Source organism: Carassius carassius, chromosome 25 (genome assembly GCF_963082965.1).
Source record: "Carassius carassius chromosome 25, fCarCar2.1, whole genome shotgun sequence".
NCBI lineage: Eukaryota > Metazoa > Chordata > Actinopteri > Cypriniformes > Cyprinidae > Carassius > Carassius carassius.
The window spans coordinates 4038774-4064966 of NC_081779.1; the positions used below are offsets into that span (position 1 = coordinate 4038774).

General features: G+C 36.8%; 2 protein-coding genes across 4 annotated transcripts in view; one reads left to right on the forward strand and one right to left on the reverse strand.

Moving 5' to 3' along the window:
* The window catches only part of LOC132103940 (zinc finger protein 384-like), a 30919-nt gene extending 23521 nt beyond the window's left edge, over positions 1–7398 (forward strand). For all 3 annotated transcript variants that reach the window (XM_059509035.1, XM_059509032.1, XM_059509034.1), the window contains one exon: positions 6468–7398. In XM_059509035.1, the coding sequence (XP_059365018.1) occupies positions 6468–6845 (378 nt within the window). In that variant the 3' untranslated portion in view covers positions 6846–7398. The remainder of the gene's footprint in view (positions 1–6467) is intronic.
* A 4327-nt stretch (positions 7399–11725) lies between these two features.
* Positions 11726–25811, reverse strand: LOC132103941 (flotillin-1). Its single transcript, XM_059509036.1, has 13 exons — positions 25669–25811; positions 23259–23308; positions 23086–23161; positions 22909–22999; positions 22564–22707; positions 15348–15467; positions 14722–14817; positions 14478–14630; positions 13483–13664; positions 13225–13270; positions 13014–13151; positions 12482–12646; positions 11726–12321 (listed from the first exon to the last, which is right to left on the reverse strand). The coding sequence occupies exons 2-13, from the start codon at positions 23299–23301 to the stop codon at positions 12304–12306; spliced, it is 1272 nt and encodes a 423-aa protein (XP_059365019.1). The 5' UTR covers positions 23302–23308; positions 25669–25811; the 3' UTR covers positions 11726–12303.
* Between the last annotated feature and the right edge of the window lie 382 nt (positions 25812–26193).

The window sequence follows — 26193 nt, forward strand, 5'->3', positions numbered from 1 at the left end:
GCTACATTAGCCTTGCTAAAGTGGACGATAATGCTAACTAACGTTACCAACCTCCCTGCAAAACTCTCATGGCAGCCAAGGAGATCATGATTGCACTGATAAGTCTACCCTGCAAAAACGCAATACAGGATTTATTTTATTTTATTTTTTTATTAATGATCTTCGGTCTTCACGGACCTTCGCGGAGTTTAACCAGACAGTTACACGAGCTCCACCAATCAAATGCATCACTGTAGGATTGTGGGATTGTTCAGGATTGTGGGTAATGAAGTACTTAGCCAAGACATCGCGAATAAAAGGCATTTATATCAAAACAAGGTTAGTGCCCCATGATCCTTTTGCGTTTATATGAGCATATACTATCGCTTAGTACAGCCGTAGCTGGTTTTAAGTCTACCGTGTATGGTTACTTTTTTATGGCTTATACCCCAAATGTCAATGCAGAAATTGCATTGAATTTTTACTTCCGGCACCAGCTGTGGGCGGGACTGTGATGCTCTATATGCGCGGCGCGCACCACTGAGTGACGTCTGTACTTGCCGATCAGAGAGCACCTGTCCATCAAAAGCTCACTATCCAATCAGAGTAGACCACTGTTAACCCCGCCCCCACGAGAGGTTTGTGTCAAAACTCCAAACGAAAAACTGCGAAGCAAAAGCGAAATCTGTGGCAATGCATTCAGAATCCACGATCAGCGAAAACGAATCTTTGAAAAACATTAACAAAGAATGAAGCATATTTGAAGAGCCTGTTACATTTGTGCGACTGAGTTCATTTTTTCAGCTTTCAACGTTGTTACGGGAAAGGATGAAGCTGAATGTTTAGTTCTTGTCACATGACCTGCGGTGCACTTGCGGCATTCTGAAAAGTTGAGATGTTTTTAACTCGATGGGGTGCGGACGCGCCTGAAAAAAACGGGTGCGTCGCACCGCGACCGTGTCGCTTCCTTTATGAGCGCGCATACCGCGCGCCTACATTGGTAATAACGAACTTGAGCAAGCAAAAGACGCGATATGTGAACGGCCCCTAAGAACTACGGTCTTCTACAGTACTTCAAATGTGGCGTGGAGAATCACAGAAAGTGACCAAATTCAAGAACATTGTTGCGGCATCTCTCAAACAACGAATAAACACCGCTAACTTGGAGAATGCTGTGAAAACTCCTCTTCTCGCGTCTGCCCTAGACCCTCGGCACAAACATCTCAGGTTTCTCGATGAAAACATGAGAGAAGTAAGAAAAAAAACTTTTTTGAACATTATCAGAACATTTTCCTTGATTCGAGTGGTGCGTCACCAACGATGAAGAGGATGCAATGCCCACTCGTCGGAAAAGGCGAGGAGCGTCTCGCTGCAGCTTGCGGTTGACATCCAACCCCGCCCACATCCAAGTGTGACGTCAGACGCCACGCCTATGCCATACGTAAAAATACGTCATCGGTTGATGTCAGGTGAACACCCATGTGTTGTGCGCATGTACAAAAATGGCGGAAGTATGGTTTTTTTTATTTTTTTTATTAAAACCGTGTTTGATTACCGCGGTTTTAATAACTCGCTATTAAATCATGTCCAGCCAGCAACAGTCTGACGCAAGCGCAGCGCACAATGTTTTTTTGTTTTTTTTCGAGAAGGAATGGCGAAAGTCAGTGACTTTTCTATGCTTCTACACTTTTCATTGTAAGGAAGGAAATGCCACAGAATTTAATCTTTCTTTAAATTAAGTGCATAGAGTTGCTTGTTTTATTAGTTGTTTGTTGATTATTAAATATAAAACTTGCTGAAATGTTTTCAGTGTGAGCATCAACTATTTTTGAACACTTTCATCTCGTTTCAACAAAACCGTGATAATATTGATAATCGTGATAATTTTAGTCACTATAATCGTGATATTAAATTTTCATACCATCCCATCCCTAACATGGGTTTATTTTTCATATTTCTTTCATTTTAAATAACAAAAATGTTCCTGAAATTGGCAAATTTATATACTTCATTTGGTTTTAAGTATTTTTATTTTCCTTTTAATTATATACAAGAACAATTATGATCTACACACTAATATTTTTTATATGTGCATGGAAAAAAAAAATTTATCACCTCGCAAAAAAGAGCAACTACATTTGCATGAGAGGATTGACGGTTCTCTATATAGACTAAGCTACACATACATAGGCTTAAGTCATTGGTTGCTTTGATAGATTATGTAAGTAACATGGCATTGACTTTTGGGCCTTTTTCCATCAACACAAATATATATAAAAATGTGTCCAAGTCCTACGGATGCATAAAGATCAATAAAAAGACATCCCTTGTTTCACTGGGTATTGTTATATTTATTTCACAAAACAATAATATTCAACAATGTAGAGTAAATAAATTATTATAAATTAAATAACTCCCAGAAACATGGTATTGACTTTCAGCCCCTGTTCATCAACACATTTTAATAAGAACGTTTCCATATCCTCGCGATTGTCAAAGACAAACACACAGGCATCCCTTGCTTTCTCAGTCTCTCTTTTCAGGTAGTCTTTGATTATATTAGACTGTTTTTCTTCGTCCATCTGAAGAAATTCAGGCTCTGTCACCTCTCCATGGAACAGCTGACAGTGGCTCTGAACCCAGCACCATGCTACACCAATGTCCCTTATGTTCCTCTTCGAACTTCCTCTTCAGTTCCTCTTCGATCTTCTGTTGAAAGTACAAAATAAACTGTGTTTGTGGGGTAAATCTAAAATTACTATAATTATTTTCACAAAAAAAAAAAAGTTTTTACCTCATCACTGTCATCTTGACCCATCACAGTTTCCGTACTAGTTGGCTGTTTGGTGATGGTGGACTCCGACAACCTAAAGACAGACTCAAAGGTTAGGTAAATGGACCATTTGTAGAGCATCTTTTTAGTATTTCCAACCACTCAAAGCATTCAACACATTTCTAAACATTCAATATTGAGGCCTCTCCAAAGTTTTGCTACCGCTTAACATTCTAGCAGGAAACATTTAGTGTGTCTGGGTAGTTTGAATGCAGAAGAATCCATTTCATTTCATTAACCAGTTGTGTGTACATTGGATGTGACATGTTTTGCAAGAGCAAACTACACCACCACCTTCGGAGCTGAGGGATGTTATCCTAACAGATAAAACACAAAATAAAAAACTGAGAATGCATTTGAAAAAACTTCTGGAAAAAATAAATAAATAAAAAAGGAAAACCTTCCAAAAGAAAATTTGAGGTCATCACCTGGCTAAAGTCAAATGTCCAGTCCAGGGCTATATATAGTGTATACTGAAACAGACAACAAATACCATTGAGAAAATTCAAATATTGAAATTAACTGACACCAATTTACTGTAATGTACAGATAACACGACCGTATTCATCTAAATACTGCATGTAAACTAAACTAAACTTCTGCCATCACCATAACTGCTCAGAATCTGTAATTCATTACTTACCATCAGCATGAACAGACCACAATCCAGTCCCTCTCTCTGGGTTGGAATATTCTATCAAATATTTAAATGTATAATTAATTTTTTTTTTATATACATAAAACTACAGAACAAAAAAACTGATTATTGCATTCTCGTACCTTGGTTTTAATGATCTTCCATGGGCCATTCATTTTAAGATGAAGTAACCTGTAGGATTGTAGAAAAAAAATTAACAAAAGTGTAGAGTGTACACAGCAAGTTACAAAACACACATCGATAAATAACAACAATATTCTCATCACTTTAGTGTGGGAAGTCGTGGCCTAATGGTTAGAGAGTCGGACTCCCAATCGAAAGGTTGTGGGTTCGAGTCTCGGGCCGGCAGGAATTGTGGGTGGGGGGAGTGCATGTACAGTTCTCTCTCCACCTTCAATACCACGACTTAGGTGCCCTTGAGCAAGGCATCGAACCCCCAACTGCTCCCCGGGCGCCGCAGCATAAATGGCTGCCCACTGCTCCGGGTGTGTGCTCACTGTGTGTGTGTGTGTGTGTTCACTGCTCTGTGTGTGTGCATTTCGGATGGGTTAAATGCAGAGCACAAATTCTGAGTATGGGTCACCATACTTGGCTGAATGTCACTTCACTTGTTCCCAAGAAACTACAGTTCATCTTGTTGTTCTTTGAGATTCACATACATATTTAGATTATACAACATACATATACATGCATATATGATTTAAAAACACAAAAACCAATCATTATCTAAAGACATGCTCTCACCATACCTCCATGCTCCACTGCATGACTTATGTGGTTTCTTTAGGTGAAGTGTAAAAGAGAACTTCTCTTCAGTGGTGAAACTCCAGCAGGGACATTCAAACCCCCCCATTACAGCAGAACCGTTCTGGATCAGGTTTGGACTGCAGAGGTGTAGGATACTGTAAAACATGATAAATATTATGTGTATATAGAAGGATACAAAGATTTGCCACGAACAGAGACATAGTAAGACATAGTGAATTGTGTGGTTGCTCAAACAAGTTACTGTGCAAGAGTTGTTAGTGTATATCATTAAATATATTCCATGTGTTTTGCGTGGGGCCAGGGGAGTACATGTATGTGAGAGAGGTGAAGTGTGTGTGTGTCTGTGTGTGTGTGTGTGTGAGTGAGAGAGAGATCAGTATTATGTGTCAGGGATATAAAAAAAAACATGAAGGATGAATCAATGCACATACATTTTATCAGGATACAGTTAGGAGCATTATAGACATTATGAAAGTAAAAACAGCAGTGTTGGTAGCCTTATAACGTGCCTGTGTGAAGTCAGCATCGTGTCTTTGTAACTTTACTAAAGCTCATAACAAAACGGTTATCGTTGTGCTATCGTTTCACTTCATGTCTAACAAAATATTCATTGATAATTTAATGTGTACATTTTACCATTTTAACTATTAACGTTAAGCAGAGACATACAGTGAGTGTGACAAACACTTTTGGGCTAAGAACCTAATTTTTCATTACTTACAGCCATGGCAGATAACTTCTTCCTCTTCTGGGCAACTGGCAAATACAGATAACAACAACTTCTTCTTCTTTCTGGCGATCGCAAAACAATATTTCCTTCTTTTACCGATTAAAAACATCACAAACTTCTTCACTTCAGTCTTCTCTTCTTCTTCTTCTTCTTCTTCCTTGGCTTCAGTCTTCTCGAAGCTTCTTCCTGTTTTAAATTTAATGAGAACGTGACGTAGACGGATATAGGCGCGGTTTATGATGGCACATCCGGGTGGGCAGGGTTGGGCATGTGACGTCTTTGGATGTGGGTGTGGTTTCTGACATCACGCTTGGATGTGGGCGGGGTATCTGACGTCACGCTTGGATGTGGGCGGGGTATCTGACGTCACGCTTGGATGTGGGCGGGGTTGGATGTCCACCGCAGGCTGCAGCGAGCCCTACTTGGGAAAAGGCTGAGCCAGTTCTCCAGCGATGATTACAGAGAGTCCAGCCGAGACGAGTGGGAATAGTTCTTGCTGGAGCCATGTATTCAACCAGATGAGGATCCCATTCAGTGGTGAAACGAAAACACGAAGCGCTTCACAAAACATATTCGCTTAGCACAGCGTTATTGTGAGTCCCGACAACGCCTGTGCCGTCAGAGCGCGTTTTCTCCACAGCTGGCCTTATTGTTAACAGACTAAGGAGCCGACTTTCCCCCGATCATGTTTACATGCCCGTATTTCTTAACAAGAACGTGTAAAACAACAGAAAAAAAGCAAAAAAGATTTGCTGACAGTTTAAAAGTTAAGTGTAGGCTACGTTCTACAATAGCCTAATTGCTGCAGGCTGCTTTACGTTTTTTCTTTGATCACTTTTTAATTTTTTAAATTTTTTTGCCTTTAATCTGTACTTTTGTTTGTTTGCACGCATTGTTAAAGGTTTTCAGCTACAAAACACGACGTGTAATGTTCAAGCTTATTGTGTGTAAGCTTGTTCAAAATGACGGAAACAATAAATGTTGCTGAAAAATAATGTCTGTCTCATTAAACTTAATTTAAATAAACGAATATTCGAATATTCGTTTTTTGTGAGCTCAAATATTCAAATGTGATATTTGCGGAAAACGCCCATCCCTCGTTGTATCTAGGTGTGTGGGAGGAAGCATACAAATCATTGAGTATCTAACAGATTTATAACAAATATATCAAGTATAACAAAAAAAAATTGGTATTACTAAATTAATTAGGGGTTAATCTAAACTTTTCTAAAGACAGTAAGTTCACCTCATACATACATTCATATAAACTCCTACCCCTAATTGAATATCAATTTGCTAAGCATCTCAACCGATTTGAATCATCACTTCTTGGAATTGATTTTAAACCAGCTCGCGTTTAATCGTGACATCCAATCAATTTGATCAGAATTATTGCAGGCAATTTTGCATTAAAAAAATTGAGAGAATTCTGCATTAAAATACGATTCATCAGGCAGGTCTACTTCTGACACGTTTTTCTGTTTGTGTTACTGTTCTAGGAGACGTACCTGATGAAACACATGAGAAAACACAACCCAGACGCTCTGACGGTAGCAGCTGCAGTGGCTGCCCAGCAATCCCAGCAGGGCCACAATCCGGCTCAGCCCTCGGGCACAGGAAGTGGCAGGGGTCGTGGGCGAGGAAGGGGGGCCGGAGCTGCAGCGGCGCAAGCACAGAACCAGCCCAACCCCGCCCCGCCAACCAGTTACTCTGTTACAGAGGGAATACCCTGCCCTTTCGACCTGCATCAGTACAAGACTGTGTCGGCTGGAGAGATCCAGTACAAACCGGTCACCGTGGCCGACCTGACGGCCCACAAAGACCTCTGCCTCACCGTCTCCACCTCTGCCATCCAGGTGGAGCACATGAACTCGTAGAGGAACGTGAGGAAAACGAGAGCGAGGAGGAGAGATGAGGAGAAATGGACCATGAATAGGGAAGGAAATAAAACACTGCCTTGGGACAGAAGAAGATTTCCAAACTGGCAGGAGGGGAGGGCAGGTTTGCAAATTAAGGAGAAAAGGAGAGATGAAGGAGAGGAGCGCATGAACTCTTAAGAGTTGTCTTTCTTTAGACTTACTCTGCAGTGTCACAAAAAAGGCCTTAAACTGTCATAGTGGCCATTTTCAGTTAGCAGTTATAGAAATATACAATTCCCAGCCCCAGTGCTGTCCCTTTTTCAACTTTAGAGTGCCCCAGTCGGGTTATGGAGGTACAAATCCCATTCGTGTTCTTCATATGAGAATTGATTTTTGATGAATACTTTTTGATAAAGACAGCGCAACTGTGAGCTACAAGGTTGTTTAAGGGATAGTTTACCCAAAAATGAAACTTTTGTCATCATTTATTCTCCCTCAAGTTGTTCCAGACCTTTTTGTTGAACACCAAAGTAGATATTTTAAAGAATGTCACCACACATTTGCAAATAGCCATTGAAAATGTGAATAAACTCCATCAAATGAATTGTACAGAACTGCAAGTGCAGCAGGTTTATAGTAATAGTTCACCCAAATCAAGTTAAATTACTGATCTGTATGACTTATGACGTTTTAATGCCTTTTATGACACTGCTTTGCAGGCCTGCTGATTGACATTTCAAGCAAACGTGCAACAGGTTTGTCACTATCAGCCGAGACCGAGAGGTGGCTAAGACTGCACTAAAGGGGGAGAAGGATAAACAGAAGCTAATGGTTTATGGGAGATGGCACTTAAATGAACTTTTTTTATTCATCGTTTCTGTTTTCGTCATGACATTTTAGCCATTTATCACATGTATTTTTCTATTGTCCTTGTGTTTATATGTGTTTGAGTGTACGAAGGGTTGGTTGAAAGAGCATGTAAGAGAACATTTAAAGGAGATGAATGTGTGAAAACATCTATAAAGTTGTCTTTTTTTGAAGAGTTTAGTCATTTTATATTTTCTTCCCACAAAGAGTCTTTTTTTCCGGAGGGAAAAAGCATAGACAACAATTTGGTTACCAGGTACTATTTAGTAGAGTTTTTTAAAACCTTTAATACCAGTTATTATATTAACTTTGTTTTTTATGCATTTATTATTATCATCATTATCCATTGGGAGTTACTCTGTGTGTGTGTGTGTGTGTGTGTGTGTGTGTGTGTGTGTGTGTGTATAGAGAGCGATAACATGTTTATTCAAAAAGGGAAGGACTTTCTTTCTGGTCCAGCTGAAATGTGATTTTTTTTTAAATGTATTAAAGGCAACATTAGAGATCAGAGTATGGGATGTTAACATATTGCTAAACCATCCGATCCCTGACCTACATGATGAAATCTGTCTCCAGTAAGCAGCCAAGTGATTGGCTGATCCTCCACATATTAACTTGATGTATCCATATATGTCTTTGGAAAATAACACGGTTCTCAATATTATTATTAATGTTACTTCTGTCACTTCTGATACTTATTATTAACTGCTCTTTAAGATGACTTTGCTGTATAGATCAACATTCATTCATCTTTACGTAACTGTTTCTCCTAATATGAACAATAAAAAATTAGGAACACATATTAAACACGGTTTGACTTTTATTTGAGATTCTGAGGTAGAAATATCTTTTTGAATGCATTTCTTTTTATAGTACATTTAATTTTTCATCTGAGAAATTCCTGATTGGAAGGCCTGGTTTTGTGTAATTGCTCAGTTTTTTGAGCTAAAACTTTAACATTGTTAATTTTCACACAGCCTCTATAAACCAGTTTTAAGTTTGAACTTGCGTGGGTAGTTGGAAAGCTCAAAATTAAGATTTTTGCCTTTTTAAATAACTTTTTTATTCAAATGTATTGCAAATTCGGGGATTTAGGCCACGAAAAAATAGTGTTGACTAGATCTGGGCTGGTTATCTGAAAATTATAACTTTGAGTTTTTACCACTTTTACCACAAACCAGGTCTAAAAGAGAAAAATCACTGTCAAATATATATAATTGGATAAATTAGATCTTGAATGGTATGAATTTTATGCATAAATCTAATCTCTGATTCAACTGAATTAATGATGAATCTTCTCATTATTCGCATCATATTGAGTAAATAATCCACTGAAGACTTAGAAACAATTATTAAGTTCCCCCTTTTACTCAATATTTTTACCCTTGGATGCTGAAGTAAAAAGAAAAATGTACCCACCCTCGGCACACGAACCAAAAATGACAAAAAGCACTATAAAAGTATAACGATTTGTGAGACTATATTATTGGGTGAAATTATGTAAGGTAATGCATTATTATTATTGCAGTGTTGGTGAGTAACTAAAGTTGCATGCATCGGAATACCGTAATTTAATTACAAATAAATGTAACTAATCTGTTACATTTACTGAGAAAAAAACTTTTTCTTACTTTCTCTCTTTCTTTCTCTGTATAACAATTTTGTATTATTTACTGCATTAGTGTGCCATCATCAACCTTACGTTCATACGTAATAAACACTTTTTTTTCTCACTTCAGCTGACTGTGGATGACGTAAGACATCAACATTACTTGATTAGTGACAAACGCGGAGACAAAACAAAATGCCATTCCTGAATTAGAAGCACAAAACAAGGATTTATAAAGAGAAATGTCGGAGGTGAATAGATATAATCCAAGAGGAGACTGGTTTTCCTTTGCTAAAGTAATGAAACTGTTTCTTTTGCTCCTGCATTTCTCAGAGGCACGTGCAAGATGCATCTTTGCGTAATGCTACCACAGTCAGCTGAAGTAAAAAAAAAAGGATATTACAAATGTTTATTACATTTGAATATTTATCTTAAAAACGCATGGTTTCGCTACAGTAGGCCTTTATTCACCCTTGGGACATTTTAATGTGGATGCACGCACTTTATTTCACATCTTCTGAACTGTTGACAACAAATACCTGCTTACCCCCAGTGCTGAAAGACTAGGAAGAGCAAGGACAATTTTTAATATAGCTTCGACTGGATTATTCTGAAAGAAGAAAGTCACATATACCTAAGATGCTTTGAGGGTGAGTAAAACACAGGCTAAATTAATTTTTTGGGTGAACTAACCCTTTTATTACAAAAACCGGATGAATACCTTTTGGTAACTGTAGTATAAGATGAATAATTGACTCCGAGCCTTTGAATTATTCGAAAATAATGCACACCCTAACATTTGTTCGAAATTTAGAATCGTAATCAAATGTAATCAGTTACATTATTTTAATAATGTAATTGAAATAGTTACACTACGTATTACATTTTAAATAGGGTAACTTGTAATCTGTAACCTTCCCAACACTGATGACAAGTGTTACACATGATGTGAATCTGTAAATTTGATGTCCTTGTCCTCACAGCGTCAGGTTGTGAAGAAGCTGGTATGTCAAAGCACTTTACCATGTTTACGTTTCAAAGGAGTTGGCATTCTCCTGCAGGGAAGGTGTGTTGATATTATTTTAACTAATATAGACTGAACACATAACAGTTTAGTTAAATATTTATTTTAGTTGGGAGGTTACTTAAGGCATCATAAGTACAGATAGACATACAGTGGTTTGGTTTGGTAGTCTTTGCATGCATGCTGAAACAGATAAAACTGTAACAGTTAAAATGTGATTGGTTTACATAATTGTAGATACTTTGTATAGAGTAGAAAAAGTAACTATGGACAAACACAGCATTTCTTTCAGCACACTAGCATAGCAGCCCTGGCCTACACAGCATAACAGCAGGTCTACCTAATGCCCTGACATCCTAAATCAATCCAAACATCACTGAATAGGCTTAACTAACATCTGCCCACCAATAGTAATAACAATAATAAAAACAGGCCTTCATATTTAGCCTATATAGATGCATCCCACTTCACATGTCATATGTATGTCATAAACCATTAAATATGAAGATAAAAAAAAAAAACAGTGACTTAAATATGTACTTAGTTCAGTTTGCATTGCACACAACATCTATAAAGTCCCATAACATTGTTCTGTCAACATATCATTAGTCATGCTAGTAATGTTAAAATGTGAGTGAGAAATTATGTCATTAGTGCTTATCAATTATACATGCTTATGTAGACTATATAATGAAAAAAGCCAACATATTGTACTGACATTTAAACATTTGAAAAGAAAATGTTTGTAATGCAATCGAAGAACAATGCAGTATAACCAATATTAAATACTGTATAATTACGAACAAAACATATTTTAGAACTCCTTAAAATCCCCCGTTTTTATGACACAACTTTTTGAAATGTAGCATTCAGTTTCATTTAATGAATAGAACGGTCTAAAGATGTAACACATACGTTTCCCTGTAATGTCAAGTCCTAGACATGGTTATGATCATTTTAAACAACAAAACAGTACAGATATATATATATATATACACACATACACGCACACTTCAAACTATACAAAAAAAACAAAACAAAAAAAGGCTTCAAATGATATTTGTAACATAAATAAATAACTAACAGAATAATTACTGGCCTATAATTCTGCATAACACATAAAGACATCTGACTGTTCACTTGAGTAAACATTTAAACACAGATAAAGATGATCTGACATTATTGGCAGTATCTTCAGATTTCAGAGCACAGTACCATTTGAAGCAGATAATTACTATAATTCCTACACAGTTATGTCTAACTAATATAGTAAAAATACACTATTGAGGTAAAGTGAATGTATATCCTATTCAACATGTCTGCATCAGTCTTTATACATGTGTTTCCCTTCATGTTACTTTGGCTTCCAAAAGGTTACTAATAGAAAATTAAAATTAAAAAGTACTCTACAAGAAAAACTAAAGGTGTAATATTTCAAAATGTCTAAAGTGTCGGTGTGTAACAGCATTCAAGAGATCCTTGGACTTCAGTGTCTTCTTATGATTGCATTAAAAATATAAAGTACAGCATTCTTCCCTGGAGTTTTAGATTAAAATGCACTTTGGGGGTAACACTTTAGAATAGGTAACACGTGTTAACTAACTACGGTACATTTTTCTCAATAAATTCTTAATTTGCTGCTTATTAATAGTTAGTAATGTAGTTGTTAGGTTTAGGTACTGGGTAAGATTAGGGATGTAGAATAAGGTCAAGTAGAATAAGGCATTAATATGTTCTTAATTAGCACTAATACATGGCTAAAATTCTAGTTATATGCATGCAAATAAGCAACTAATAGGTGTTACCTATTCTAAAGTGTTACCACTGTGGGTTTTGGCAGCAAGGCAAGACAGACAGGAAGTGTACGTCGAGAGAGAAAGATGGGAAAGGGAAAACAAAAGAGATGCCCTGTGGAAGATAGAAGGAAAAGAAATGAATTGTCACAGATGGAGGAGAGAGAATGAAGGAGAATTTCTTCAACCAGTTCGGGCCACCTAAAGACGAAGGGACATTCTGTCAGCTATATCAATTATGCATGTGAGAATACGCAAACACTACATGACAAACAAAATATATTCATAATCATGTGAATGACGACATTTTCTGTATTCACTTGAAATACTACAATAGTACTGTTTGAAATACTGTTTTTACCTGGGAAATGCTGACCCCAGTTAGTTTCTCAATGGTTTCGGGCAGTTTAGTCATGATGTCAAGCACTTCACCCGTTAGCTTGGCTGCACCAATCTCTGAACCTCCACTGGAAACCATAGTGACCTTATTGGTAGCTGACAGGGGCTTACTGATCTCCTCTGCCATCTAATGGATAGAAAGATCACAATTTACCATCAATATACGACGTCAACTCAAACTGCTTTTCTCTACGCAGGATCATCTCTTGCAAGATGATTACTATTTTTGCACTAAAGTGCAATATTTTTCTATATTTCCTACACCAGGGATCCTCAAACGAGATCCACTTTCCTGTAGAGTTTAGCTCGAACTATATGCAAACACACTTGAGCATGCTAATCAATGTCTTCAGGATCATTAGATTATCACAGGTAGGTGAGTTTGATCGGGGTTGGAAATAAACTCTTCAGTGCTTTGGCCCTCCAGGGCAAGATTTGAGGAACTCTTGGCATACACATTACAAAAAAAATACATAAATACAATTAACTCTCACCAGCGGCAGTTTCTCCAGCAGCATGTCCACCATCGCTCCTTCCTTGTAGGTCTGGAAGGCCTCTGCCTTCTTCGCCATCTGCTCGGCTTCGGCACGACCTCTCGCCTCCACAGCGTATGCTTCAGCCTCTCCTCTCATCTGCAGAGACACAGAATGTATAACACAAACTATTTAGTTTTGAATATAGCCTAGAAGATGGCTGATCACTTACTTTGATAGATTCAGCTTCAGCTTCTGCCTCCATGATTAGCTGAAGGCTGTTGGAGAACACAAAACGTATTTGTTTACACATATGAACAACTATTGTTTTAAAAATCTTAATCCAAGCCGAGACATTTTTGCAAATTCTGTATGGTGACATTAGGGCGGAAATTACACAACCTCACTTTTTAAGAAAAATGCAATTGGTGAATATTTGTGGAGTATAACCTTCATCTATATGGGATTTTAAATCCCACAGGGATCTCACCGTTCGGCTTCTGCCAGTTTCTCCAGCCGGTATCGTTCTGCATCGGCTGGTTTCTTGACTTTGGCCTCCAGCTCTTTCTCCCTGCGTGTGATCTCCTGTTCTTGCAGCATGATTTGCTGCGAGCGCTCCACCACCATCACCTGCATCTTCTCCTCCTCGATCTGCTGCTTTGTCTTCGCCACCTAATGCAACAGTTACACAGGAGGATGAAGATTTACTGAATAAATGGAAGTCCATTTAAATTATTTTTTACCCACAAAATAGCTATAACATTTCTAAAATAGGCATAACTTATAAAGGGACAGTTCATCCAAGTATGTTTTTTTTTTTATTCCGCTGAACACATTTTTATTTTTATTCCGTCTTAAGTCTCTGGGGTATATTTTTAGCAATAGCCAAAATAAACACTGTATTGGTCAAAATGTTCGATTTTTCTTTTATGCCAAAATCATTAGGATATTAAGTAAAGATCATGTTCCATAAAGATATTTCGTAAATTTCCTACCGTAGATATATCCAAATGTAATTTTTGACTAGAAATATGCATCGGCAGAATTTAATTTGGACAATTTTAAAGGTGATTTTCTTCGTATTTAGATATTTGTTTTTGCACTTTCAGATTCCAGATTTTCAAATAGTTGTATCTCGGCCACATATTGTCCGGTCCTTATAAACCATACATCAATGGAAAGCTTATTTATTCAGCTTGCTATTTTATTCATTAATTGCAATTTCTCAATCTCAAGTTTTGTGATCCAGGGTCACATTTTAGATTGTTGACCACCATGGTGATTTCATGGTACTTTTTGTTCATACAGTGGTAATCAATGGGAACCAAAACTGTTCCACAGAATAAAGAAAGTCATACAGGTTTGGGACAACATAGCAGCGGACTAAATGATGACAGAATTTTAATTTTTGAGTGAACTTTTGCTTTATTATAAATTAAATGAAGTCTTTCACAGTGTCACAAAAAGGTTTGGTTGTAGTTTTACCTGGAGCTGATAGGCCATTTCAGACTCTGCATTTTTGGTGCAGACCTCAATATCATAGACAGCCTTCTTCAGCTCGTAGTCTCTCTGAGCCTTAGCCATCTCGATCTCATTCATGTACTGAGCAGATATCTTCTCCTGTATAGCATTGGCCTCCTACAGAGAGAAAAAAGAGAGAAATGAGAGAGAGACATTAACAAAAATGCCCAGTGAGATTTCAAATAAAGGATGAGTTCAGGTTAGTCACCCTGATCACTGCATCTCTTTTGTTCATAGCTTCTCCAATCCGTGCGTCCTTCTGCACTTGTGCCGTACGGGCCTTTCCCAAAGAGTGCAGGTAATCCTGAAAGAAAAAGACTCGATTCACCGCTCTCACAGATCCTTTCTTATACATTTAAAGCAACTTAAATATTAAGGGACAGATTTACTAACAGCTCGAGCCAACACTATTCTTTCTTTTACAAAACTGTCAGGATTTACTTAAGAGACGCATTGAAACATTAGCGATAAAAAGGACACATTATGTTTTGCTAATAGGAGGAAAGTATTTAAATGAATCATGCTATGTGATTTACTAAGATCTGCGGTACCCTGTTTACCAGTATTTGTACTATTATTAACACCCAGAACTTAACCCAGTTTGCATCTGTGTTGTTAGTAGATTAGATGCACATGATTATCATCAGCTCCAACCCTATGCTTATTTGCGCTGCTCTTAGTAGACTGCAGAGGTCATTATGAAGACTGTATTGTCAGGAAATCATCAGCAGAACCTTCCACTTCCATCTGCGCTTTTATGGGATTGTGCTCTCACACTAATTTTCCTTGTTTAATAATTTGATAAACACAACACCACAAATGGGTCTAACAGACCTGGTCATCATGTACGTCTTTAAGTGTGTAGCTGACCACGCTGATGCCCATGTTGAAAAGGTCAGATGAAGCCACCTTGAACACCTGCTCGGAGAACTTCTTGCGGTCTTTGTAGATCTCCTAAAGAACAAACACAAAACCCACTTGCTTAGTTCCTTATTTGTTAAGAAATATCAAAGTCCCCATGCTCAATGAGGTCAAGAGGACCGAAAGGGCAGATTTTAAATACAATGTCTAGTTTCACTGCTGTTTGTGACGTTGCAGACTGTAGTACATTTAAAAGGTGAGCATTATCCAGGGTCTCTGCAGGATTTTTAAGCTCAAATTTAAGACCTTTTTAAGACCTGCAGAAATAACATTAATACCATATGAGCGGGGTTGGGCAATATCTATATAGTACAATATTAAACTGTAAAATTACTGTAAAAAGCAATTTACAGTTCAGAATCTTCAGATACACGTTTTCACAAAAACAAATGTTTTATATAATGCTAAACTTTGCATTTCAGCCTTTAAAGTCAAAAGTATTGATTATTATATTAATTTTAACAATTATTATCAATTAAATATTATATCAATTAAATTATTTAAATTAGGGGTATGGGATATCAACAAAAAAACGATATCTCAATCATTTTCTGGGATTTTATCGATAATGGTAATTATATAATATTTTGCTATAGAGTGTGTTATAGTGCTGTTATCTTAAAACTGCCAGTAGGTGGCAGCAAGTCACTGTTAAGTGAGCCATTGCGTTTGAACGGAATCTTTAACACGGGAGATTCTTTTAGAACCGAAACACCGTTGTGTTGTTCAGAGAAGCAAAACAGCGACTGTGGCTTTGTTTAGAATGATTTTTGTTGTAGAAATAGAGCAAAAACAGGAAATAAGGTGTCTAAAACGTCTCTTAATATTAACTGAACTGTTGTATAAAATCAGTATCACATTTGTAATCATGCTGACTTTTGGAGAAAAAAAACGGCATTCGTCAGAGGTGGAAAGTAACGAATTACATTTACTCGCGTTACTGTAATTGAGTAGCTTTTTTGTGTACTAATACTTTTTAAAGTAATTTTTAAAATCTGTAATTTTACTTTTACTTAAGTATATTTTGTTTAAAGTATTGTACTTCGCTACATTTTAAAACACATTGATTACTGAGTAAAAAAAAAAAAATAAATAAAATAAATCGCTCCCTGGAAACTACGTCAGTAAATAATGGGCAGGAGGGCAAACTGGCGCTAAAATCACAAGTAAGATGCAGACGATCAAAACAGGCGTTAGTGGTGCAGACACCGCTGAAAACGAAACCCCGTCATATTCTGAAGTTGAACTCGAAGGAAATGAAGTGAACCCCTGGCCATATGTATGCTCTATTATGCAGTGTAAGCTGTACTTGCCTAGGAAGACCAAACTAGCAGCTTATAAAATCTCGACAAGACATCAACCCTTCGCAAGAATGTAGAGGTAAGCTAAATAATTGCATCGTTGCATTGGTGGTTAAAATGAAGCTTTGACATTTTAGCAAGAGGTTTTGCATAAATTAGCCAAAAAGACAGTAGTGACGAGTGTGCTATATATATCATCTGCGATAATATCATGTTTTTTGTTTTAATGATGTGCGCGCGCATTTAGAGTGTTCTTTCACTGTGTGATTCAGTCTCCTAAAATGCATTTAGAATGATCACAAAATGTAAGATATAGGGGCAGAAAATTCACATATTTATATAATTTCATATATTAAATCAAAATCACACAAAGAATGCCGTCTTTTCCACCAAAAATCATCATGAATATATACATACATATATATAACAGTTCAGTAAACAAGTTAATTAAGAGACTTGCGTTTTAGACACCATATTGCCTTTTTTTAGCTCTATTTCTACAACAGAAAATAATTCCAAACACAGCCACCAAAGCACAGTTTTGCGTCTCTGAGCAACTTGACAGTGTTTCGTTCCTGAATGAATCAACCGTTTAAATGATTCGGTTCAATCGCAATGACTCACTTATTAACAGTGACTTGCTGACACATACTGGCCTTTTTGATTTCACATTTAAAGTATCTTTTGATTTTTTTTAAATAATTAATTTCTTATCATTTCAAATGAGTATTCAACATTTTATGTCTTGTATATTAAAACATTATTCATGCATTTGTAACTGCAGGTTAAATGCATTCTTGTCCTGCACTAAACAGTGTAATACATCTAAATGCCACTTCCAATGAATCTTCTGCATTTCCTCTGCATTAAAAGATGAGTTTGTTGATACTGATTTGCCTGGTAACAGCCCAAATGTTTTATTATTCTAAATAACTGATTCCTTTAATTAAAAACAACTAGTTTGAGATTAATAGACCTATCCCAGGGCTGTCAGACTCAGTTCCTGGAGGGCCATAGCCATAGTTTAGTTCTAACCCTGCTCCAGCACACATATCATGTAGTTTTCAAATAAACCTAAATGATTAGATTAGCTGGATCAGGTGTGTTTAATTAGGGTTAAATCTAAACTGTGCAGGACTGTGGCCCTCCAGGAACTGAGTTTGACACCCTTGGCCTGTCCCATTTTTGACTCCCTCCCACTGTTAAAATGTAACTAAGTAATTTTTACTCTGAGTAAATTTTAAATGAGCTACTTTTTACTTTTTGAGTTGATTTTTAGATTGGTACTTTTACTTGTACTTAAGTAAAATTTCATTAATGTAATGGTACTTTTACTTGAGTAGAATATTTTTGTACTCTTTCCACCTCTGGCATTCGTCGTGTGATATTAACTCTATGAAATGCATACATTTTCTGTCCCATATCTTGAAGTATGTGATATTTCTAAACAGGGCTTGAAAAAAAAAAAATGCAATCGGTTCACTCCGAGCAGAATCGATATTTTAACGTTATTGATATTATTACCGTTCCGAAACCGGTTCGGGTGGAAGAAATACCGGTTAATAACGTTATTTTTAAAAAACAATATTATTTGCCTAATAATAATAATAATAAAGTATAGCGTTTTCTTTACTCAAAATGAAAAGGAAAAAATTGAGATATAATGCTTAGTCACAGCCTATAGGCTACAGCATCATTATCTCTAGATTTTGGCCAAATGTAAGCTACTTTGAAAAAAAAAAAAAAAATCTATCTACACTTTAAAGGCAAAGTATTTTCAAGATAATTAATTACAAGAATGCGTTTTAAAAAATTCGCGGCTCACGTCGCATTATTAGCCCTATTACTTCCGAAATAACAAAGGCTAAAATGCCTGTAGTCTAAAGCAAAATGTTTAAAAACATTATAAAAACAGTTATTAGTTTAGGCTATAAAAACGTCAATCCAAAAACAAATTAATCTAAGGTGAAGCTGATGCCTACCTCTCTCATTCGGCACGAATCAAAATATTTACATGTATCGATGCTAAAATGTTATTTAATATAAAGAATATAGAATAATAGTAAATGTATAATAAGTAACGCTGTATATGCGTCCGAAAGTCGGACTCCAAATTTCATTTTTTTGAGGTTAATATAGCAAATGAAAACTGTTCAGCTTCCAGGAAATTTGAAAAGCTCCGCTGGGCTATAGTTCCCCTCACTCCACAACAAATCATTTAAATTAACAGTATTTAGAAAAGAACAAGATTTAAAAATATAAGAAGCTATAGCAATATTAATGTCAAACTAAAACTAATTAATTTAGGCTAAAACGAAACTGAAACCAGCGGGTCTCTCATTCACCACAAAATCAAAGTTTCCGTATTCGCCATGTATTTGAATGACAAATGATTATACAAAATAGCCTAGTGTTTATTATAGCCTAATGTTTGTAAACATTTTGTGCCTGCATTATGTCTATTTCTGAATAAAATATATTTTTTTTCTCTAACGTATAGGCTATACAAGTTTTCTCTCTCTCTCTCTATATATATATATATATATACGCATAGCGTATTTTAACCATGCAGCAAACCTTTTTAAATATTTTGATAATTTACTGAAAATAAATAAATGACTTTTTAAACCGTTTAACTGATTATTAATCGGTCAAAATTAGCTGATACAGTTTGCTGCATTCATGCGCACTCTGAAACCGGTGACTGTGAACGAATCAGCAGAGCTTGAACGAGCTTTTGACATCGCTGAATCTTTCTCAGATATTTCCAAATGTCCAAATGGGTTAGCGCATCTATCTATGCATGATGATGTCCATTGCCCCCGGTGAGCGGAACTTCTCAAAGTTTGGAATAATCAAAGGAGAGATGCAGTCCTCAGTTGGGCAGGAAAGGCTAAGCATGATGGCGCTTGAGTGTCGAATGCACATTAGTGATGTGTCGGTCTTGAACGATTCGTTCATTTTGAACGAATCTTTAATGTGACTCGGGAAGAACGAGTCGTCTCGGGGAGTGATTCGTTCAGTCGCGCATGCGCATTATTCTATAGGTTCTGTTCTAGTAGTAGTGATTCACCTGTCAGTCAATGCAGTCTTGAGCCGGAAAGAGAATTGATTAGTTCATAGTTCGGGTCTATCGGGTTTTTGACTCGTTCCTTAATCACGTGACAGCCACATACGCTAAAACCAATGCAATATGAGCCGGAAAGAGAATTGATTAGTTCATCTCATGAGTCTTCGGGTCGGGTCGAGTCATTCCTTAATCACGTGACAGCCCCATACGCTAAAACCATAGACAGTAAAAGAATGCAGTATTGAGCCGGAGAGAGAATTGATTAGTTCATCTTTCGGTTCTTCGGGTTGTTCGTTCTTTTGTCCCGTGATGTGACAACATTGGCTAGAGTAATTATTAAATCAGATTGTATAAACCATACTTTTGTAACGACACTTTATAAACATTAAAAAAACACTGTGTACATACTTTTGAATTGTTGTTTATTGTTTATTTTTGTGCCAGAAAAGCTTTGTAACAAAGAGTACAACTATTCCAAAATAAATCAAAATAATAAAAAAGTATAATAAAGATAAAATTAAAAGATAATAAAGCCACAGGGTCTAATAACCTTAACAAATGAACTTTAAAAGTACAATATAAAAAAAGAAAAAAAAAGAAAAACTAAATATTGCACAACAAGCTTTGCTTTTTTTATATAATAATTTAAAATGAATACATTTTAAAATAAATAACACTTTTGTGCCAAAATAAAAACTTTATATCAAAGAGTATAACTATTCCCCAAATAATTTTAAACCATTTAAATAAAAATAAATGAAAATGAAGAGATACTAAAGCTACGGAGCCTTATAACAATAACAAATTACCTTTAAAATCACAACAACAACAAACAAAAATATTGCACAACAAGCTAGTCTTTTTCTAAATAAAGAAAAATAAATAAGCTTTAAAATACATAACACACTGTGGCTATATTTTTAGGACTTGCTTTAAGGCATGTTTGCATTAAAAAAAACAAGCTCCCTGACCTTGGATGGGCTGATTCTGTTTCTTCTATCTGAGATAATCTGCCCAGTTTTAGAAAAAATTCTTTCAGATGGCACAGATGTGGCCACAATGCAAAGTCTTGTCTTTGTGACTTCAGAAAGGCTTTTGTATACTGGTGAACATCTCCTCCACCAGGCCAGAGGGTCTGATGTGCGGGGTAAGAGTGGCTCTGCAAGGTAGGCCTGCACCTTTATAGCATCTGAGGTCTTAGAAGAGGTAGCAGAAGGCCTCAAGCTTGCTACCCTCTCGTCAAAGTCTTCCCAAAACATGGCCCCTGCACTGGCAGTCGCACCAGGATCTGAAGTATCCTCCTCACTCTGAGCTGGGTTAAAACTGTTAAAGCTGAAGTTATCATAACCTTAATGTTTTAAACTAACATTAATAATTCAAATTCAAAATTTTATTTGCTTTTAATGTATATGTCATTATGTCCTTTTTTGAGCAATCTTCTTATACATATATTACACCAATATGTCAAGTCTGCCTAGGAAAAGCAATTATTATACCAGCAAACTCAAAATTGGAGTAAAAATGAACAAACTAGTCTACTTTTTATTGTAAGCTTGGATTATTATATTATTATATAGCCTAGTGTTTATTTACCGATAGACAGTCAAAAAGACAAATTAATCAATATTTTATTTATAACAGGGTTTTATTTATTTATAAAATAATAACAAACCACAGATCCTCAACAAACAGTAACAAAAACACAGTGACAGAAAATGTCAGAAATAGCGTATGGGGCTGTCACGTGATTAAGGAACGAGTCAAACTCGACCCGAGACCCGAAAGACTCATGAGATGAACTAATCAATTCTCTTTCCAGCTCAAGACTGTGTTGGTTTTGCGTATGGGGCTGTCACATGATTAAGGAATGACTTAAACCCGAGGACTCTTGTCAGATAAGAGGTGAGGTGAGCTAATCACAGACTGAAGACCCAGGTAAAGAAGGAATTTTTTTTTCTGTATCTTATAGCATTTTAGTTTTGTATTGTTTTTAGTGGGATCAACGTTTGCGTAAGTACTAGATGTGTTGGGGAAGTAACACATAACATTTTCATTACATTTTGCTAAAATGAACGAAATGACTCGAAAAAAGATTCGTTCATTTTGCTGAACGAGACTCAAAAGTCTGAGTCGGTAAAATGATCCGAACTTCCCATCACTAATGCACATGCACCAACGCCGAGAAAAAAAGGCCCTTTTTGCGCTGCGTCATCAGGCCTTATTTGGTCTCAATCCGGCCCTGAAGGCAGTTCATTTTCATTGAGACTTGCCTATGATGAGTTCACAGCTGAATGGATATTTCACTCGCTGGCTTCAGCGTCACATTTGCATATGCCGGAGTCTACTGGAATTTGTCATTGGTTGACAGCACTAGTCTAACCTGCTAGACTTCATCACTTAACCTATGCGTGCACTCTGTCTGCATTTTGTTTGCTTTTCACGATATACTGGATAATATCAAATCGCACATAGTTAAAACAACAATTGCACAGCACTGGACTTCAAACGTGCAGCGCTCATGTTTATTTAATGAAATCATAACGTTAGCCTTCTGAAGTTTAATAGTCACATTCAGCCATATCGCAATTCTGGTCTTTCTGTCCCCAAATGTAAGACCTCTTGAAATCATAATTAAGATGTCCCTGTACAAATTAAAGACTTTTTGAGGCCTTAAATCTGACAACTAAATGTAAGACTTTTTAAGTATTTTTTAAGACCCGCGGAAACCGTGATTATCGGTGCCTTTATGTCTATTTACCTCCACAGTCAGGTGAGCAATGATGGCCCTCTGGTGACCCTCCAGTGTTTCCAAGGCAATGTGGGCAATATCACTCTCTGACTTTCCCAGAAACATCTGACATGCTGCCGCCAACATCTGCTTATTCTGGCCTTGAATCTTCATCTGTTGGAGAGAGAAGGTTCAGTTTAATCACATAACAATGATTTTGTTTTTACATAAAAGTTATTAAAGACAAAGTATTTCAGAAAGACAGAGTAACACAATAATCTGGGACAAAAATTTGTTTTATTGAACTACAAAAATGATTTCTGAAAGCCTTTGAAATCTTGTTTACTGCATATTAGAGTCTGTGAGATAGTTAACCTGTGCGATTCCAGTGACAGAGACGGGCACTCCATGACGTGTGTAGACTTTATCACTCTTTACATTCAGCGTCAGTGTGTTCAGGGAGATCCTGTGGTGGAAGAGAGAGAAAAGGCTGAGATTTGTTAATACAAACCATGCATACATATATACACAAACACAGAGAGTGAATGATACCTTTGTATCTGCTGAACGCATGGAAAAACAAACACACTCCCTCCAGAGATCATGACGGGTGGAGAGCGACAAAAACCTGAGACAGGAGTCACATCACACACGTGAACATGTTTTCAGGATTCTAAATTATCAGAAATATCTCTCTGATTTATTTCTGTGATGTTTAGTCTTACCCGACACCACCATTGCTTCATTGGGGCCGCAAGTGTAAAACATTTTCACTCTGTGGAGAAACCAGAGAAATGGAAGAAGCAGAACACTATTAAAAGCACTTACGAACTACATGCGGAGAGAAAAAAGCAATCAGTATGGCTGAATTTCTTAAAGGGGTCGTATGATGTGATTTCAAGTTTTCCTTCCTCTTTGGAGTGTTACAAGCTCTTGGTGCATAAAGAAGATCTGTAAAGTTGCAAACCGAAAGAGATATTCTTTATAATAGTTAAGACTCATCCGTGCCCCCCTAAAACGCCTCGTTTAAACACGCCCCCACAAATCTACATTACTATGTGGGAAGATCTGCATAAAGCAGCCCAAATGTTCATGCAAAGAAAGAAGACGTAACTTTTATTCTCACTGTAGTATTGTTGCTTCTGCTATGTTGTGGAGACGCTGTGTGTTTCATTGTAAAAGAAAAGCTACTTTGTTTGGTCTTCCAGAAGAGGACACAACTAGAAATCAGTGGTTAAGCTGTATTTACAACACTGTTCCAGAACAGTCCAACCCAAGTATTCAGGTGTGTGCAATGCATTTTGTGGAGGACTGTTTCCTGATGCTGGGAGAGAAGACTGGCTGTTCTGACTCACAGACTGTAAGTAAGTTTTCATATTTAAAGGATTTGCCATTGATGATTCAAACGTGAGTTTTGAGCAGTGTAGAGTAGCGATTGTTGTTTGTCGTTTCTCTGATCACAAATGCAGACATAGTTTTATGTTTACATGGCGCGATGCAACGTAATGTGTAAAAAGACAGTATAAGTCATTATAATCTGTAATTATATCCCCACTGGATGCAACAAATGCCTCGTTTGTAATGGGTTTTATTGTTTTTGTCTTGTTGCGCCAGTGTTCTGACAGGCATCACAGTATGTTAAGGGGCATAACATTTCCGTCACACGCTTGAGGTATTCAACAAATCCCAATGCACTGGATAGCTGGACAATCAGAGCACACCTCGCTTTTCAGAATGATGAGCTTTGGTGAGGCATAGAAGAGAAACAATAATGTGTACAGTATGTGGAAAATGTGTTGTTGTTTTTGTATTTACCTCAAACACGATGCATTACACCAAATAATGTTCTTTTTAGCCACATCTTATGACCCCTGTAATCTCACATAACAACAACTATTATTCTGCTTAGTAATAAAAAAAAAATTCTGATTGCAACATTCAACATACCACTTTGCCTAATGCATTTGCATAAGTTTATAATATATATATATATATATATATATATATATATATGTGTGTGTGTGTGTGTGTGTGTGTGTGTGTACATGTTTTTCTGTACTGATGGAGACTTAAAATTGAATACACACCCAACTCATATGTACAGTAGCTTATAAATCATACAGAATGTTTTTTTTTTTTTATTTTTTTTTTTTTGAGATTGTAAAAATGCAAAACGTTTTCTGTGCGGTTTAGGTTTAGGTGTAGGGTTCAGGATTGGTACAGTTGTACAGTGTTAAAACCATTAGGCCTATGTGAGGAGTCACCACAAGGATGTGTGTGTGTGTGTGTGTGTGTGTGTGTGTGTGTGTGTGTGTGTGTGTGTGTGTGTGTGTGTGTGTGTGTGTAAAACATGCTTAAACGCCCAAAGTGAAAATATCTTATTTATATATGGTCACATTACTCAAATAAAGTGGGTAAATTAAAACAAATTTTCAAAACGAATTTGAATCGAATTATTTTAAAATATGTATTTAAACTGTATACAAAAACGCACAATATCTTACAATCTGCATGAATCCTGTAATACTTATAAGTAGGCTAGTATCGATTGACTGATGCGTGTCCGCTTCTGGGAAACGGTGGGGCTCTGGTATTAAATACACGTTTACCGAGAAATTTCTGGAGAAAAAGCATCCAAGTCCATTTACCTATTAAAGGGTCCTAACTAAATGTGACAGATGGTTAAATACGAGAATCGCTCTCGTTGTTATTCACAAATAGCTTTGATTTAAATTCATATTACATAGGCTACATTTAAGATGTTTTAAAATAGGGTATTGCATTTTTTTTATTTTATTATTATTATTAATTTTGAACTATGGAGACGTGTAAGTGCGCCGCGTGCATTAGGAGGTGCCCTAAAATGACATTTGTATAATGAGATTAAAACCAAGTCAGTGTTGCCTGTTATCTTAATCTACTGAAGCAACATCATCAGACTGCACTGTTCTGCTAGACGTAAAGTCAAGACGTAAGAAATAACAGATAAAAACAATAACGGAGCCTACAAATTCGCAATATTGTAGCTAGCTATCGGACAGTCAAGGGAATGATTCCAGTGTTTACATCCAGCACGACAGCGTAAAAGCTAAAGGAACGGACTGCACAGGAAAATGATTGTCAGAAAACTCTTACCGTTGGGTAAATAGATAGAAAGTATGAATCGAGTTGATAATAGCGCGATATCTCGGTTCTTTTCAAAACGGCGTAAAGGCGCAGTAATCCAGCAGGCTGTTACTAGTAGCAGTGTGTGATGATGATGATGGTGATGATGATGATGATGAAGCCCCGCCCGGGTCACATAGTCGGACCGGCGCCATCTCATGGAGCACTTCTTCCCAATGTGTTGAGCTCACATCGCAGGAGGTCTGTGCTTCTAAATAGGCTAAACAAACCGAAATCAGTTATGCAGTGGAAAGATTGAATACCATCACCATCTCATATTGACAATGCAACCAAACATCAAATTTGGTTGAAATAGGGTCTGGTCACACAGAAGCTTTTTTGTGTTTTTTGCATTTCACTGCGCTTTACACTATATTTATAGGTAAACATGCGCTACTAGATGACGCAGTGCATGTTCCCAACAAGTGCAATGAAAAGTGAAGTCAAAACATTTCTCTCGCCATCTGGTGACTAGCTGAAGTCATAAACCCCGCC

What these genes read in the sequence shown, in the direction of transcription:
- LOC132103941 (XM_059509036.1), bottom strand. Translation starts at nt 23,301, where the DNA reads ATGTTTTACACTTGCGGCCCCAATGAAGCAATGGTGGTGTCGG. An exon ending in AAACTGGCAGAAGCCGAACG is followed by an intron (nt 13,271 to 13,482) that starts GTGAGATCCCTG and finishes GTTCTCCAACAG; the next exon opens with CCTTCAGCTAATCATGGAGG. An exon ending in TGCTGGAGAAACTGCCGCTG is followed by an intron (nt 12,647 to 13,013) that starts GTGAGAGTTAAT and finishes TCTATCCATTAG; the next exon opens with ATGGCAGAGGAGATCAGTAA.